This window comes from Callorhinus ursinus, unplaced genomic scaffold (genome assembly GCF_003265705.2).
Source record: "Callorhinus ursinus isolate GAN/ISIS: 27379988/994484 unplaced genomic scaffold, GSC_fseal_2.0 scaffold76, whole genome shotgun sequence".
Lineage (NCBI taxonomy): Eukaryota > Metazoa > Chordata > Mammalia > Carnivora > Otariidae > Callorhinus > Callorhinus ursinus.
In genome coordinates, this window is record NW_027397138.1 from 1216663 (window position 1) to 1235605 (window position 18943).

At 38.7% G+C, this 18943-nt stretch overlaps 1 protein-coding gene across 2 annotated transcripts in view; it reads left to right on the forward strand.

Annotated features, from left to right (window-relative positions):
* The window catches only part of SESN3 (sestrin 3), a 76995-nt gene that overhangs the window by 40469 nt on the left and 17583 nt on the right, over positions 1–18943 (forward strand). For both annotated transcript variants that reach the window (XM_073887146.1, XM_025893391.2), the window contains exons 2-6: positions 6695–6760; positions 9380–9577; positions 11082–11264; positions 15832–16068; positions 16769–16943. In XM_073887146.1, the coding sequence (XP_073743247.1) occupies positions 9470–9577; positions 11082–11264; positions 15832–16068; positions 16769–16943 (703 nt within the window). In that variant the 5' untranslated portion in view covers positions 6695–6760; positions 9380–9469. The remainder of the gene's footprint in view (positions 1–6694; positions 6761–9379; positions 9578–11081; positions 11265–15831; positions 16069–16768; positions 16944–18943) is intronic.

Here is an 18943-nt window from a genome sequence, read left to right on the forward strand (position 1 = left end):
GATTTTGTGTTTGTTTGTTTTTCCTGAATTGCCCTTATCTGGATTCACTCTTAATTTGGTTGAGAGCATTTCTGCAATTACATTAAAATGCTTGGTTATGGGATTGAGTAGGTGTGATCATCAAACTGATAACTCTGCAGAGAAATCATTTATCATTTCAAAAAGGCATTAAAATGCTAAAGATGTGATTTAAAAAAAATGAGTCTAGAGCAGTGCTATTTGCTAGAACCTTCTGCATTGGGGCAGGGGAATGTCTGCACTGTCCTTTACAGTAGCAATGGGTGCATGTGGTGGTTGAGCACATGAAATGGGACTAGCATGGTTGAGGAACTGTACTTTTAGCTTTATTTAATTTTAATTAATTTAAATGTTGTCACATGTGACTGATGGCTACTGTACAAGGCAACAGAGGTCTGGAGACCTCAGAAAAGTTAATCAGGGTATGAATGTGAGGTAGCAACTCAGTCCTGGGCATTTTGAATTTGAAATAAAAGCTGAGGAAAGGTGTTACAGGGTATAACAGGAGACCAGAACTTCAGCTTAGGGTTTGAAAATGAATCTTTGGGATATGGTGCCATCCTCTTTCTTTTGGGTTTGACCTTATCAACTTTAAAAACGTACAGAGACAGAAAGTAGGTGGGGGGGGAGACTTAGAAAAATGACTTCACAGTAGAATTTATGAGCTGCCTTGATCATTTTTGAAATTTTGTTTTTCACCTTCTTATAAATATACAAAGCAGCTAACTGAGACAATAGTAGAATCCTCACCAGAAAAGGTGCTCCTTATACAGAAGCAGGAACTAGGCTGACCATTTCAGTAGTGGTGCCATTTTAAAAACATAACTGAGGAAGGATACATGATGGCAAAACTTAAAAATGATGTTAGTTTTCAGGGGTGCCACGGTGGCTCCATTGATTAAGCGTCTGACTCTTGGTTTCGGCTCAGGTCACCATCTCAGGGTTGTGAGATCAAACCTCACCTCGGGCTCCACGCTCAGTGCAGGGTTCGCTTGTCCCTCTCTCTCTGCCCCTCCACACACTTGTGCTCTCTCTCTCTAAAATAAATAAAAATCTTTTTAAAAAATGATGTTAGTTTTCCCTTCCCTTCAGTGTTTAAGCAGCTCTCTTAGGTCAGGCCACATCATTTCTCCCTGGGACTATTGCAGTAACTGCCCAACTGGGGTGTTTCTGTTGGCTTGTTGGTTTGCGTTAGTCCCAGGCCCAGGGGCTACATCACCCCCAGAACTGTATTATTAAAAAATTTATATTATTTAAAATATTGTAATATTATTAATTGTATATTAATTATATTACATATCTCTATGTAAGAAATTTTACCTCAGATATGTATATCATGAAAAGTTTCAATCACATTTTTGGTTGCTGTTTTTCACGTTGGAAGTGAATGAGTTAAGTGGGCATTTTCTCAGCTGATGAAAATAAAATTGGTATAACATTTTTGTTAGCACCTTTGCAGTTTGCAACAAGAACTTTAAAGATATGTATGACCTAAAACCCAGGAAATCCACACCTGGGATTCTTCCTAAAGAACCTATCCGGAATACCACTGTCTGCCCTCAAATCTCTTTTTACAAAGATACTCCTCATAGCATTATTTTATAATAATGGAAACTGGACATAACTTTAATGTTCAACAAAAGGGGAATGACTGAGCAAGTGGTAACTGTTACAATGATGTCTTCCCACATCACCTTGTGTATGTATCTGCGCTGGGATATGTCATATGCAGGGTGGTTGGTTGTATGCATTTCTGCCAGGCTAATCCTTATTTGTGTCTGGCACGTTGTAGATACTCAATGAATGTTTGCTGACTAAATGAGCAAATGAATGTTGACACAAATGAAATTGAGTTTCTGTTGCTTCTTATCAATTGGTGAAAACGAAGAGATGTTACATTCTTTGCAGTGCAACGGCCTGCAGTTCCATTTGTAATGAAGACGTATTTCAGATTTAAACATCTTCTGTTCCAGAAAAATATTTTCGTAGGCAGAATAACAAGTTCAAGCATGTAAAGGTAAATTCAGTTGATAAATGTATCAAAGAGTGATTTTTGTAAACAAATCATATTCATAATAAATCATTCTTTGTCCCCTGAAACCCTTCATATGCTTTTAGTTTCTCCCTATCTTTTCTCTGAACTTGATGTATTTTTTTATAAATATAAACAAAAACCTCCACTTACCTTCCCATTGGCATTTTTTTCTCTTCAAACCTGTGGTAGGTCCTCACAATCAGTTTCTCTTAACTGCTTTATTCATTTGAAATGATTCGTCATCAAAGAAATTGCTTTTAACATATGACTGTATTAGGCTATATTGTATAGAGAGTATCTGAAATGTTGTTTCCTATAACTCACAGAGACTAGTAGAGGGAAGAAATCTGTTATTTTCCTTTAAATTATTTTTCTGGGTAAAACAAGATTGTGGTTGATGTAGACAGGAAATGCCAATATTAGAAATTCTAAATTACTTCTTTTTACATGGAGTCTGCTAGTATATTTGACCAATAGGTTAAGATATATTTGTCATCACTTTATAAATACAACCTAAATGCCTGGTCCTTTCTGAAACCTGAGCAGGTTTAGATTATCATTATTCACTGTATTTATTCCGATAGAATTCTGAAAATTGATGGAGATTGTGTGCCACGCTCACAAGGGCGGGGACCCCCCCCCCGTTTTGCTTGCTCTGTATCCTCTGAGTCTATCACAGTATCTGATCAGGTTCTCAAAAAAATCATTGAATGCCTGGCTGCCTACTTTTGTTCATTTGTTTTGTAACTGCTGCTCACTGAAGTAAGAGATTGGAATAACTATTTTGTGTTTGGTAGGCTCTTTGATTTTAAGGAACAAAAAAGACTCCGGTTACCTTATGGAGGGAGAAAGGGGGAAGGATGGAAGGGAGGAAAAGACACAGGAGAGCCCATGATTAGGCTGGACTTCTTCTAGAGACTCCGTAGAAATGCTATTGCTTTTCCCCTTAGAAGCAGATAGACACTGGGGAGGGCATGTGCTATGGTGAGAGCTGTGAATTGTGCAAGACTGTTGAATCACAGACCTGTACCTCTGAAACAAATAATACATTATATGTTTAAATAAAATAGAAGATATTAGGAAGGGAAAATTGAAGGGGGTAATCGGAGGGAGAGACGAACCATGAGAGACTATGGACTCTGAGAAACAAACTGAGGGTTCTAGAGGGGAGAGGGGTGGGGGATGGGTTAGCCTGGTGATGGGTATTGAAGAGGGCACGTTCTGCATGGAGCACTGTGTGTTATACACAAACAATGAATCATGGAACACTACATCAAAAACTAATGATGTATGGTGATTAACATAACATAATAATAAAAAATACATATATATTAAAAAAAAAGCAGATATCTGTTGTTGCCTACTCTAATGCTTCTTTATTGTGCTCTCTGCCTCTGCTTCTGAGTGCTATGTTGTTGCTCTTTGTCAGAGTGCATTACTTGCATATACTTCTAGTAACTCTAGAATCTTAACTGGTCCATCGAATTACCCTCAGTTGTGTTTGGGCATAACTTTTGCGTCAAGGCACCTGTAGGCTGCAGATCAGTTTCTATGTTGATTGGTCTAGTCGGCTATGGCCAGGAGACAAAGTCACATGAAATAGATATTGCCAACATTGGATAAGGAACCATTTAGAGTCACTTCCTCTGTTTAGAAGTTTCCTGTGGAGGGCTTGGTGGCACCTGAAGCTTAGTACACTCTTTTCCAGTAGACCTCTGTTCTCATGTTATGTTCTTCAGTTTCCCATGCAGTCTTTATAATCTCTGTAAACCACAGCCTAGTCCCTATTGTGTTTTTATTGAAGTATAATTGACATACATTACATTAGTTTCAGGTGCACCAAATAATGATTCGACATTTGTGTACATTGCAAAATGATCACCACCATAAGCCTAGTTACCGTCTGTCACCTGCACAGTTACACGTTTTTTGGTCTTGTGATGAGAACTTTTAAGATTTACTTTCTTAGCAACTTTCAAATTTGCTATACAATATTATTGACCATGCTGTACATCACATCCCTGTGACTTAACTTATTTTATAACTGGAAGTTAGTACCTTTTTATCCCCTTCACCAATTTGCCCACCTTTCCATGCTTCTCCCCTCTGGCAACCACCAATTTTCTCTCTCTAGGAGTTTGGTTTGGTTTTGTGTGTTCGTTTGTTTTATCACTTGGATTCCACATGTAAGTGAAATCATACAGTATTTATGTCACTTAGCATAATACCCTCAAGGTCTGTCTGTGTTGTTGCAAATGGAAAGAGTTCTTTCTCTTTGATGGCTGAGGAGTAATCCATCGTATATATACAGTATACCATGTCTTCTTTATCCATTCATCCATTCATGAATAGGTTATTTCCATATCTTGATTATTGTAAATAATGCTGCAATAAATATAGAGGTGTATATATTTTTTCTAATTAGTGTTTTCATTTTCTTCAGATAAATATTCAAAAGTAGAATGGTTGGATCATATGATAGTTCTATTTTTAATTTTTTGAGGACCCTCCATCCTGTCTTCCACCAGTTTGCATCCTCTCTGACACACGAGGGTTCCTTGTTCTCCATATCCTCGTCAACACTTGTTGTTTCTCGTGTTTTTGAGTTTATCCATTCCGACAGGTGTGAGGTGGTATCTCATTGTGGTTTTGATTTGCATTTCCCTGATGATGAGTGGTGTTGAGCATCTTGTCATGTGTCTGTTGGGCATCTGAATGTCTTCTCTGGAAAAATGTCTATTCAGATCCTCTGCCCATTTTTTAAATTGAATTTTTGTTTTGCTTTTGAAGTTTTATGAGTTCTTTATGTATTTTGGATATTAACTCCTTATCAGGTATATGATTTGCAAATATCTTCTCCCATTCAGTAGGTTGCCTTATTATTTTGTTGATGGTTTCCTTCACTGTGCAGAAGCTTTTAGTTTGACTAGCCCCACTTGTTTATTTTTGCTTTTGTTGCCTTTGCCTTTGGAGTCAGATCCAAAAAAAATATCGCTGAGAGTGATGTCAAGGAGCTTATATGGTTTCTGGTCTTACATCCAAGTCTTTAATCCATTTTGAGCCAATTTTTGTGTATGGTGTAAGCATAGTCCCTGTTTTTAAGTTACAGTTTTAGAGGGCTTCTTTTTTAGAACTTTAGAATATTACTTTTAATATAGAACATTAAGTGGCCATTTCTCCTCTCTCTCCTCCTGCCTAAGGAGGACTTCAGAGCCTTGAGAGCCTCCCTCTGATTATTCCCGCTTTTCAACATACCTGCAGAGAAGGAAGTTTTTACCTGATTGGAATGTTTGCAGCTTTATAGATATCACACTTAAAGGGGGTTACCAAGATATTTTTTAATTAAAAAATTTAACAAAAAAATTAAAAACTTCAAAAAACTCTAACACTCAAACATACCATTGGCAATCTCCCAGTTAATATTAAATAGAGTAGCAAGTGGAACAAGATGCATTGCTGCATTCTCCATTTCTTACATTAAGTTAATCTCTACTTCTCCAAGTTTAACATTTTTCTTACTCAAAGCTTCAAAAGTTTATATTAGATATGTTTATTCCTATTTTATTCCGGAAAAAAACCCACAGGTCAGGTCATTGCTTTGGGGAGTTGCATGGAATCCTCTGAATTCAGCCTTTCCTGGAGCTTTCAGATTGAGGTCTGACAGTGCACTAGTATACTATTAGATATGATTTTATTACAGAGATCGACAGTTTCAGTCATGTCATCTATGGGCTAAGAATCTCTGGGGCTGTAGAAGATGACTGAGGGAAATGAAATTTTGGAAGCCTACTGTGTATCCAGAACTAGAGTAGGCACTTGCCCCATTATCTTTTTTTTTTTTTTTTTTAGTTTTTAGTTTAATTCCAGTTAGTTAACATACAGTGTTATATTAGTTTCAGGCCTACAATATAGTGATTCAACAATTCTGTACATCACCTGGTGCTCATCACAAGTGCCCTCCTTCATCTCCATCCCCTGTTTTACCCATCCCCCACCCACCTCCCCCCTGGTAACCATCAGTTTGTTCTCTACAGTTAAGAGTCTGTTTCTTGATTCGTCTCTCTCTCTCATCTTTTTCCCTTTGCTTGTTTGTTTTGTTTCTTAAATTTCACGTGAGTGAAATCATACGGTGTTTGTCTTCCTTTGAGTGACTTATTTAGCTTAGCATTATACTCTCTAACTCCATCCATGTTGTCGTGAATGGCAAAATTTCATTCTTTTTTATGGCAGAGTAATATCCCATCGTTATATATATACCACATCTTTTTTTTATCCATTTACGAATCGATGGACACTTGGGCAACTTCCATATCTTGGCTATAGTAAATAATGGTGCTGTAAACATAGGGGTGCATGTATCCCTTTGAATTAATGCTCTTGTATTCTTTGGGTAAATGCTTAGTTGTGTGATTGCTGGATCATAAGGTAGTTCTATTTTTAACTTTTTGAGGAACTTGCCCCATTATCTTATTCACAAATTAGCCCTTACGGATTTTCTGTGATCTGAGACTTGTCCCTTATTTTGATTTTACATAATTCTATTTATGCTGTTTGTTTTAGTACCTCAGCAATAAACTTGCACCAATTTAACTTTTCTTAGAACATCATCATTAACACATAAAACTTTTCTTTTGAAAACAGGATAAAAGAATCAGAGTATCTCAACCCTTGACAAGAGGACCAAGTGCCTTTATTCCAGAGAAGGAAGTAAGTTTATCTGTCTTAAAATACATTAAGTGTGATACAAAAAAATAACCGAATTGTTATCAAAGAATATCTCCATTTTTAATATGGAAGTAAGCCTGTGTTTTGCTTTTGTTTCTTATTTATATGTCAGAGAACCACAGAGATATTTCCTTTTGAACTTCACTTAAAAGTTTGTGTACTTAGTAATCTGCCTTCTTGTTTTAGAGTTAGTTATTAGTTATACTGCAAGGTTAGAAAAAAGTAAATTTTACCATATTTGATTTCAAATATAACTTTTCTGAACAAAGCTGCTAACAGTAATAAATGTTTTTTTAAACCAAGTGTAGTATTAACCTAAAGGTTTTAGGTTTTTAAATGGCCTCATGGTGATTATACGTTTCATAAATGTTAAGAAAATATATTTTGAAATGAAAAAATGAGTTTCCCAACTAAACCTATTAAGCAAAACATGCCATTACATCATTAGTTGTTACTCTTTTGTTTGCTTGCTTGTTTTGGTTCTAAGTCTCTTGAACAGAATGTCAATAGAATCTATATAGTCTATACCTTTGGTGAGGGTGGCAAGGCAATATGGTAACTGCAAGAAAGAGGTCATAAAATGTAATGCAAAAGAAATGATAATCAATAGAAGATTTGTGCCCCTTTTGTGGGTATACATCTTTATGAAAGATCACAGCAAATGTGCGGGACTTCCTAGATTTCTAGATGCCTCTCAGACATTTGGGCTAAGAAAAGTTTAAGAACCACTAAACTGAGGAGTTTTTCTCTGCTGGAAGGAGTTTTTCCCTTATTGAATACGATTGTGTATCCTGATTCACTATTTACTGCAAAGACATTTATCTTAAAGCACCAGCATTATTCCTCTGTTGTTCTGAAAGTAGTCGACAAAGGTGTACAGAGCACCTGCTATGTGCGAGGCATTGTCTTAAAAGAAAGGGTGAATAGAATTTGAAGGATACATTCGAGGTCCTTGCCAGAGTCAGTAGTCCTTCATCTTCATTTCGCTTTTTGAGTGACCTTACCATCTGAACGGAAAGGTTGAAGGATTGTTAACCGTAACGGCTCTAGCTGATCTAGGTGGTGACCAGTCATTAGAGAAATGGCCGTGTTTGTGCCCATTTTCCCCTGCAGCACAGGGACCACTCTTGACCGAGTGATTACCTCGTATACATAAAGACTTCCTGAAACACAGTCTTTTTCACAGTATATATTTGAAGGTAAGCTGGTTTGCAGAAACCACTGCTGTTTTCAGGACGTCTTGCATCTGTTAACGTCTTTGGCGCCAGTCCGTTAAACAAAAGAAACTGCTCTGGAGAAAACAAAACAAGACCAACAAATACTCTGTGTTTAATTACATGTGGTTGATCCGGATCTTACTGTTTTTAACATCACTTGGTCCCTGTAGTTGACAAAATGGGGGGAAATGGGCAAATGAAACTGTACTTGGCTTTATAACTAGCTGAAATGAAATTGCTTTTTTATGCCATTGTAATTAACATTTCCTCACAGTTCACACTTTCCAAACATTCTGTTTCCTTTGGGATTACATTTTCCTTGGTCAGTAGTGCCTTTGTGTAATTTTTGCTTATTTTTCAGAAGAGACTGTGAAGGCAGCCTTAAAGAGTAAATAGAGTTTCTAATGGCAGTATGGATCTTTGGGAAGACCATTAGTCTGGACTTTAGAAAAATCTGGATTCTAGACGAGGCTTCTGTGGTTAACTAGGTGCATGAGCTCAAATTTAATTTTGAATCTGGAATAAGAAATGTATTCTTAAGTCTAGAATTCTAATTCGAAAATATCAATAAATAATGAACTGAGCCTAGAAATATTCATCTCCTGTCCATTAATTCCCACAGAGCTGGGTCCTTCTACGAGGTGCTAATAAAGCTCTTAACACCTTCAGAGCCAATTCTTGGTGTGATGCCTAAACTGTCATTGTGTATAAAGCTATGGATAGTAATCTATTTTTGAGAAAACTATTTTGATTCCCTGGGATGGAGGATGTCCATTTTAATAACTAACGTTGGTTTTAGTAATTAATACAATAGGCTGAAAATAGGAGTGACAGTATTCGAGTGTCCTTATTAATTTTTCAATTAACACTTTCCTACAAATTATCGTATTCTCCTTTGTCCCTAAAAAGACTTTCAGAAAGCTTTTCATTTTATGTTGAACGAAAACAAAGCAAAAGATCGGACTGAAAATACTTGTCTTAAGATAATGTGATTAAGTATCTTCATAGGCTGTTGAGATAAAATTGTAACTCTGGAAATCAAATGCCACCACTTTGCCGCTCCACGAATTGGCGTAATAATGACCAGGCAAGTGGGTCCTGAAAATTGTGCCTTATGTGCCTGGCACAGCAGATGGAAGCTGCTTTTCTCCCGTTTCAGAGCTGTGTGTTTGACGATTTGACATTTGTTGTTTAATAAATTGTCGTCCCAGAGCCAAGAATGAGCGGCGCCTGCTTTTTATTTCCGTTTCTGGTATGAGCAACGGCACAATTTCAAGGTCTGCTCATATCAAAAGAACATTCGTTTGCTTCAAGAGTGGCATCATGTATGTAAGCAAAAGAACCACTGCTTCTCAATAATCATTGTGTGTTTCTCAATTGCAAGGTTGTCCAAGCAAACACGGTGGATGAGCGTACTAACTTTCTTGTGGAAGAATACTCTACATCCGGTCGGCTGGACAACATCACGCAGGTCATGAGTTTGCACGCTCAGTACCTGGAGTCTTTCCTGCGGAGCCAGTTCTATATGCTGCGCATGGACGGCCCCCTTCCTCTACCACACAGGCACTACATCGCAATAATGGTGCGCCTGCTTGCCGGCTGCCTCAGTTCCCTGACCTCGCCCTCACTCACTCCTCCTGCCTCCGAGTGTGTGTGTGTGTGTGTGTGTGTGTGTGTGTGTGTGTGTGTGTCGAGCTAGGTGTAATTTTCTAGAAGTAAGACTTGAAGAAGCCCGTGGCCTTTCAGATACCCTGTGTCTTGGATACGTTTTGAATACTTTACACATCTTAAAGGACTCACTGTTTCTGCTTGAATTTTCAGTTTATTCTCTTACAGTTAATGACGCTTGTAGGGTCCAAAGGAATATCCCTAACATCCTACAAGTTTTATTTTGGCTCTTGATGCCTTGTCTTTATTACTTATATAAAACAGGTTGGTTGTGACATCCAATTTAGTCATTTTCTCCATGAAGAATATCGCTAATTTGGCCCGATGAGAGGAAAGTTATCAATCAGCACCAATGGAGAAAAATTCTTAAATGAATCATAACGCCACTAAGTATAGTACTTGATGCAAACTGGGTGAACTAGTTAATGTTTTGGTGGGGGTGGGGAGAGAATTATAAATCGGGATGAGAAAGGTGGAGGGGAACAGTGTTACAGTTGGACTATTACTGAAGAAACAGACGAAGGACCTGCTCCAAGTGCCCTGTGCTGGGACAGTTTAGGAGAACAGCTGGGCTCGCAGAGCTAGCCGACAGTGAGCAGGTTCGTTTTTCCTAAGTTTAATTTGATTATCTTGTTTATGCGCTCACCGAAGTTTTAAACAACAACAAGGGCAGCGCTCTGTTTTCTCGACTGACGAACACGATCAAGACTGTAATTCCAGCTTACATTATTGATGACAGTGAGGCCCAAGGCAGCCTTAGAATGATCACAAACTAAGAGATAAGCAAGATACGGAAAATAGAATGAGTAAACAATACTATTTTCCTGAGAAGCAGTCCCAGGGAAAGGAGCGGTGAAAAGTCTGTTTTGCACAGATTTCCCAAACTGTCAGTGTCAAAGCTGGTTTTGACTGTGCAGGAAGGAAGGGGTCAGCGAGCTTCAGTCTCATCTCAGTAGGGTGATGTGCCCAGATAAGACTGAAATCACAGTTATCTTAGAAGGGGTAGGAGGAGCACCCAAATTAGCATGCGTTCTGAATGGGTAGAGTACAAGTTAGTGAGATTTTATTGTATTTTAAATAGAACATAGTTCATATCATTTACCATCATGAAATGGACATGTATGTTCTTGACATAACCAGAAAGTGGATTCTAGGTTAATCCGTACCCACTTCTGGCTGAGGAGGTAATTGCCTGCAGGTGACAGTTATTTGCTTATACAAATATCAGCTACATGTATTGATTCAGGAATCTATGGCATATTGTATGATAGAAGTTGGAGGAAGAGGAGGAATCTGGAAGAAAAGAAGTATTGGTTATTGAAATTATTAAACTCCAAATAAATTATTATTGGTTTAGAACTAGTAGAATCCGACCTCTACCACGATTGTTGTCTCAACTGACTCTTCTTGTGTTTTAGGCTGCAGCTAGACATCAGTGTTCCTACCTAATAAACATGCATGTGGATGAATTTTTAAAGACAGGCGGTATTGCTGAGTGGTTGAATGGTTTGGAATATGTACCGCAAAGACTGAAAAATCTTAATGAAATAAACAAGCTGCTAGCACACCGACCCTGGCTGATCACGAAAGAGCACATTCAGGTACTGAGTGCTGTTTGGAAATGAAAAAGAAGTTTACTCATGATTCTAGCCAAGAGTTCATTTTTCTTTTCTTTCTTTCTTTTTTCTTTTGCTTTCTTTCTTTTTCTTTTTTTTTAATTTTTGCTTAAGACTTAATTTTTACTACTTGTGTATTAGAAACTTAAAACATAGGCTATCGGTATATAGAAGAGAAAAATGTAAAAAGTCTGTGGGTTTAATTTAGGTACAAATGAATATTCCTCTTTAGGTAATCGGTAATGAGCTACCCGGGTGCTTTAGTGAGTGGCTCTGAGAAAAGTTGATTTCTATTTTCAAGCAGGAGGCCGACAAAGAAAATAAACTGCACGATGGGCCACCTGGGTTCTCATGCCCGTGACCTTGAGTAAATTAACTTCTGTGGGTCTCAGTAGTTCCCCCTCCATAAAATGAGGGGCCTACATTAAATGAGTTCCAAGCTCCTTTCTAGTTCTAACATTTCATAATTTTAAGATTTGCAAATTACAGTTTTGCAAATAAAAAGCCATGTGCCAATTGGTGTGAACACTTGAAGGCCTCTGGAAGCTAGAGCTCAGATGAGAAACAGAGTTGCAATTGACTAGAACACTTGCAGGTGGAAAGGAGCTTCCATCAAAGGCACACAGGGTAAGGCCCTTGTACCGTATCCTTGGCTCTGTGCCTGGCACTTGGTCACTGTTCAATACATAGCAGCTGTCATCTAAATTGTTATCGGAGAAGCCTTAGGTATTTAAATTCCCTGCTTCTAATGCGTAGACATGTCCTTGGTTTTGTTGATCCTCTCTATTAGACTACATATTTGTTAGTTATTTGCCCAGTTAAACCAAACTGAGCTTTTGTCAGTCTCTATAACTCTTAGAAATTGAGTATCTGTCTGGGAATATATGAAACGTAATACTGCCCTGAGGTTTATGTTCTGACTTGAATGTTACTTAGATAGAAGAATTGATCATTATTTTTATGTCATATGTTAATTACTCCGTGCCATATACTTTGGTGCATCTAAAAAGGTAGACCCTGCCCTTGAACATGCTTGGAATCTAGGGGAAGAAAGGAGGAGAGGTAATGACAATAAACACAGCACAGTGATGTATGAAGATATGAATAGAAAGAAGGGGATCAGGAAGTTGCATGAAAGAGGTAACATTTGAGATAGGTCTTGAAGAGTAAGTGGGAATTTTCAAGAAGAGGAGGGTACTCCAGACAAATAATAGAGTGTGAAACGTGTTGGAAAAGTAGCTAACGGCCTCAGGTTACTGACAGTAGGGAAGGTTATGTGAGGTGGGGGTAGGAGATGGGAGGAATGGGGAGCTGGATACTGTATTAAAGAATTTATGTTTGGGCGCCTGGGTGGCTCAGTTGGTTAAGCAACTGCCTTCAGCTCAGGTCATGATCCTGGAGTCCCGGGATCGAGTCCCACATCGGGCTCCCTGCTCGGCGGTGAGTCTGCTTCTCCCTCTGACCCTCTTCCCTCTCGTGCTCTCTATCTCTCATTCTCTCTCTCTCAAATAAATAAATAAAATCTTTAAAAAAAAATTTATGTTTTATCCTCAGAAAGCTATGTTCTTCAGATTTATGTTACATTACTTCAGGGGATGCAGAAGGCAATCCTTCAAAATGTTAGAAAATTGTGTGTGTGTGTATGTGTGTGTGCGTATGTGTGTGTGCATACACATGCACATGTATTTTTACCTTAATAAATTTCTCTATTTGTATATTTTACAGTATTAGTATTACAGTACATGTGTACGGCTTATCTATATAAGATGTATTTTATAAGTATTTATTAATTTATAAATAAATGTACATACTGTCAAGGGTTGGAGCCCCCAACTGTTATTGTCAGAAGTGTATGTGATCATGGGGCGCCTGGGTGGCTCAATCAGTTAAGCATCCGACTCTTGATTTTTGTCTCAGGTCATGATCTCAGGGTCCTGGGATCAAGCCCTGCGTTGGGCTACGCACTTAGTGCAGAGTCTGCTTGGGATTCTCTCTCTCCCTCTGTCTCTCCCCCTGCTTATGCCCTCCCCCCAAATAAAATCTTAAAAAAAGAAAGAAGTAGTATATGTGATCAAAAGATTTCAGAGATCACTATGATAAAGAATTAAGAATCATCAAATGTTTTTGAGCTGAGTTGTAAATATGAATGTGTGTGGTGATGCAGAAGATAAATCACAAATGGTAGTCTAGAAACAGGAGAGCCAGTCATAAAGCAATTGCAGTAGTCCATTTGAGAGGTGATTTTTTTTTTTTTAAAGCCAGAGGAGAGATCAGACTGTATGTACGCATTCTGCATGGGAAGAGGCAGGACTTGGTGACTAGTAGAATGTGAGGATGGAAGAGAGGGTAGGGACAGGAGAGTAAGTCAGGTTTCTACCTTCCTGACTGGCAAAAGGCAATGCCATGAGCAGGACAGCATACACTGGCCTAAAAACAGACGACTGTGACATCTAGATAGTGATGTTCAATTACTGAAGGAAATACAGGTCTGTAACTCAAGATAAAGGATAGATTAGAAATAAAAGTAGGGGGTGCCTGGGTGGCTCAGTCGTTAAGCGTCTGCCTTTAGCTCAGGTCATGATCCCAGGGTCCTGGGATTGAGCCCCGTGTCGGGCTCCCTGCTCAGCAGGAAGCCTGCTTCTCCCTCTCCCACTCCCTCTGCTTGTGTTCCCTCTCTCGCTGTGTCTCTCTCTGTCAAATAAATTAAAATCTTAAATAAATAAATAAAGAAAGAAAGAAAGAAAGAAAGAAAGAAATAAAATCAGATAGCTATTGACAGTAAGCAGAGGTCAAGTTGGAGGAATGAATGCTCCATCCAGGGAGGTATTGCACAAGGAAAGAAGAACATGGGTCGAATAGAGCAAGCCAACATTTTAAAGGCAAGCAGAAAAAGGGGGCTATGAGGAAGATGGGGAAACGTGCATCTCAGGGGAGAAAGGATGCAAAAAAAATTAGTGGAATTGCTGAAGTCAAGGGAGGTTAATTTCAAGAAGGGAGGAAGTAAGGAAAACATAAATCCTACAGAGATCAAATAGGATAAGTACTAAAAAGAAATAGTTAGATTTGGTCTTTTGGAGGTCATATGTCACCTTAGTGAAAGTTGCTTTCAGGAGCTTGCTTAAAAAAGAAAACAAATTATAATGAATTAAAAAAAAAAACAGAAATGAGTGTGAGATGAGAAATTTGAGATGATGAGTGCTGGATGTCTATCCTTTCAGGTTTAATACTCTTGGAAAGACTGACAAAGGCATTGTAAATTCTACCCGTTGTTTTGGAAGGCTCTTTGGCAGTATTATCAAAAGTATTTAAAATATGATTGCCCTAAAAATGCTGTTAGGAATTATTCAGAGCTATAGCTTGATGATGCTATTTATAATAGCAAATAACAACAACAAAAAAAACCCAACAAACTTTAGAAGCAATTTGAATATCTAACAGTAAAGGAACAGAGAAGTAGCTCTGTACATCCATTGCTATGCAGTATACAGCCCATGCTCAATTTAAGACAGCGTGAGCCTCATGAGAAATGAATATGTCAAAATGTCAGGTTTGAAAGGCAGAGAAAATTAGATGTATTACTCTGATTATATAATTATGCTTATAAAAATAAAATATGTGAAAGTTATATGAGGGTGGTAGAATATGATTAATTTTTCCTTTCCTTTTTCCTGAGCTTTTGGTAATATATTAAATTTCCTGTGTGTGTGTACGTGTGTGTGTGTGTGTGTGTGTGTGTGTGTGTGTGTGTGTGTGTGGTTAATGGAGAGGAAAGCAAAACAGGTGTCTGGTGGGGGTTTGGCTGTGATGTGAGCAGAATTAAAAGCGTGGATTTGTGGGGAGCAGCAGGACATACACGCACGTGTACACCAAGCAAGGTAGAACACTGATGGGAAAGACTCTCTGATGGACTGATAGATGGGATTGGCTCTTGGAGAAAGTGAGGATGGAGACATCACAGTTTTCAATGACTTCACTTGTGGTTCCATCCTTCAGCTGGAGGATCAAGTGAAATAGCATATGAAAAAGTACTTTGAAACTTTTGAAGTTCCTATTCAAAAGCAAGGTAGTATTCTGGAATTCCTACCATCTGCTATCGGCTCTTTCTCCATCAGGAAAGGCACCTAAAAGTTGACTTACTGACTTGGATTTTTATGTGACTTTGAAGGTAAAGTCTTTACCTAAAAACCTTAAAGTGAATGGCTTTGCTAGAGGATCTTTAAAGTCCCTTCTAGCTTTAGTGTTCTTGGAGTCTCTGAAATATCTTATTAAAACAACATAATATGTAAAAGCGCTTTGGAAGCAGAAGATCCATGGTACATATAAGGGATTTAGAAGGATCTACAACATAATTATGTTGTTAGGTTTGCCGGTTGAATGTAATATTGTTTGACCAAGGCCATATCTTTATTATATGAAACATTTTTAAAAGGGAGTTTTAAGTTTGATTCCTATAAATGGACCTAAAAGTTTGGTGGATTTTCCATGCTTTCTAAAATTGCTTTGTAGCATTCTGTGATTTTCATTCTTACTCTGATTCACTTTCTCATTTCAGAAACTTGTCAAAACTGGAGAAAATAATTGGTCTCTGCCTGAACTGGTACATGCTGTGGTCCTACTGGCACATTATCATGCTTTGGCAAGCTTTGTTTTTGGTAGTGGCATCAATCCAGAGAGAGATCCAGAAATCTCCAATGGGTTCAGGCTAATATCAGTCAACAATTTCTGTGTGTGTGATCTCGCTAATGATAACAGCATAGAGAATGCATCCCTTACAGGCAACAACTTCGGGGTTAGTGTTCTGAACTTTGTTTTTCTTTACTATTTTGCCTGAAAAATATCTAGAAAGAATTTGTCTGACTAAACAGGACATTGTATACTTGAAATATTTCTACACAAGTTTTCCTACTGTAAAAACTTAACTTGTACATGAAGTTCTGAATTGTCTTAAAGAGGCTTTCAAAGCAAATAGATAAGGGCACCTGGGTGGCTTAGTCAGTTGAGCATCTGCCTTCGGCTCAGGTCATGATCCCAGGGTCCTGGGATGGAGCCCCGTGTCAGGCTCCCTGCTCAGCAGGGAGTCTGCTTCTCCCTCTGCCCCTGCTCATGCTCTCTCTCTGTCTTTTTCAAATAAATAAGTAAATAAAATCTTTGAAAAAAATAATAAAGCAAATAGATATTATTACAAAGCATAAAGCTGCCTCATTTTAAAAAATAAACTAATTTAATATATACATAATGCTAGAATTCTAGATTAAATATATCTACACTTCTAAATTTTCTAGATTTATAACTGCCGCAAAAACATCGTACTCCTGAAAAGGTTTGAATGTGTCATTTGATTTTCTTTGGAGTTAATGGAAAACCCACTTAGGAACTTAAGAACTGTGCCCACGCCACTGTACATAATAAGGTGGCATTGGGAGACGGGGACATGTACTAGAATAATTCTTAATATTACTAACACCCAACATTATCTTACCTGGCTTCAGATTGTCGATTCTCTAAGTGAGCTGGAGGCCTTAATGGACAGAATGAAGAGGCTTCGAGAAGAGAGGGAAGATGAAGAGGCATCTCAGGAAGAAATGACCACTCGTTTTGAGAAGGAGAAGAAAGAAAGTCTTTTCGTGGTCTCTGGAGACACTTTTCATTCATTTCCTCATTCAGGTGAGCTCCCCCCAACCCACCCCGTACTGTCTTTGCCTTTGAGTTGTTGCATCCCTGATAGACCACGTTCCGTATTTTCCACACGGATCTGTAAAACCGACTCTACTATCAAGTTCCTTTTATTTCCTCCTCCTCCAGCTTCCCCTGATGCTGTTGCCACCCCCCTTCTGTTGGTGCATCTTTGAATACACTCCAGGTCCAGTTGAGAGGGACTTCCCGCCTTGTAGTCCACACTTATCTGGGATAAAATGAGATTCGAAGCCAGAGCAGTTGCCTACAAAGTTAGATAGAGATACCTAATTCATTCTACTTTTGTGATGTTTTAAAGCGATCAGTGAAATCCTGTTTCAATAGATTAAAAAAAAAAAAAACACATCTCTGCCTTTCTTGTGTGTGGGGAGTATGTGGGAGGATTGTTCTCGAACTGCTACTTTTCCAGATTAGTTCTAAAATTACATTGTACTTGCATTTGCATTTCTTTGGAGACATCTTTGGAATTTTATAAAAATGCATTATTTAGGTCATTTTCTTATATCGGATTTGGAGGAATTCATTCTGTATTAAAAGCTAGACATCTTTGCTCTGGTCTTAAAAATACACTTCCTCCCCCCCCCCCCCCCGCCCAGTACTCAAAGAGACTTTGAATTAGGCAACTTTTTAGTTATGACTAAAAAAGATATTGAACACCACATAGTAAATGTTATTAAAATAGCCTTGGGGCGCCTGGGTGGTGCAGTCGGTTGAGTGCCTGACTCTTGGTTTCGGCTCAGCTCATGATCTCAGGGTCATGAGATCGAGCCCCAAGTCGGGCTCTGAGCTCAATGGGGAGTCTGCTTGAGATTCTCTGCCTCCCTCTCCCTGTGTCCCTCCCTCCACTCTCTTTCTCTCTTCTCTCTCTCTAAAATAAAATAAATCTTTTTAAAAAAATAGCATTGACTCAGTAGAAAGCTGAAACCCTCCAAAGTCACCAATCTACATAACATTTTAAAAATAGAGTTCCATTGGTTTAAGAAATGTCTCATCTTAAGGCCAGTCAATCTCATAACTTCTGAGGGTAACTGATTGGGCCATAACTTGTTTGTTAATGTTAAACATAGCATTGACCAGTAGTTCTCAGAAGTTTTGCCAGGAAGAAGAAAAACCCCTTTTATCATCTCCCCTGTGGTCTCTTTATGAAAGATTTTATCCACCACATTGACTATATTAAGTTCTAGTTTCTTGGAGCTTCTAAGCAGCAGGAAATCCCAAATAAAGAAACTCGGTGTTTTAGTTATTGGCTTCATATCCATTCTACAAACATTTATTGAGTACCCTCTATAGTCTCAGCACTGTAGTAGGTACTAAGGTTTTCAGGCTAAATAAGGCATGATTCCTGCCCTCTGGAAGCTCCCCTTGCTGGAGGGAGAGAAAGAATTTCAGTACATAGCAGAGTATGAACAGTATATGAGCCTAGAAGAGGGCCCTGAATCCAGTCTTGGTGGGGGGGGAAGAGTGTGCACAAAAGGGGTCCTCGAGGAAGACTTCCTCCAGCCACTGGGCTCTAAGTCTTCAAGACTCGAGTGTAAGGGAGTCAGGCAGTGGCTGGAGGACAGGGGAGTTGGTGGTAAACAATCAGCAGAGCCAAGGCACCCTGCTAAGGAAACAGGATGCTGGGCACAGGAACAAGTGGGCATAAATCATGAGGCAGGTAATGTCATCACATAAGCTGGTTAGGTAAACAGAGGCCTTATCATGATGACCTTTCTAGCTTTAAGGAGCATGCAACCTGCCATATTTTGGACATTTTGAACTAAGAGGTCTGTTAAACCTCCAGTCTGGAGATGTCTAGTACACTGCTTCTTAAACTTTGATTGCGTGTGAGTCACTGGGGAATCTTGCCGAAATGCGGATTCTGATTCAGTCATCTGGTCTAGGACCTGAGAGGCCACATGGCTATCATTCTTCCAAGTGATGGCAGGGCCACCAGTCTGCAAACCCCACCCTGCAGTAGTGAGGGCCTT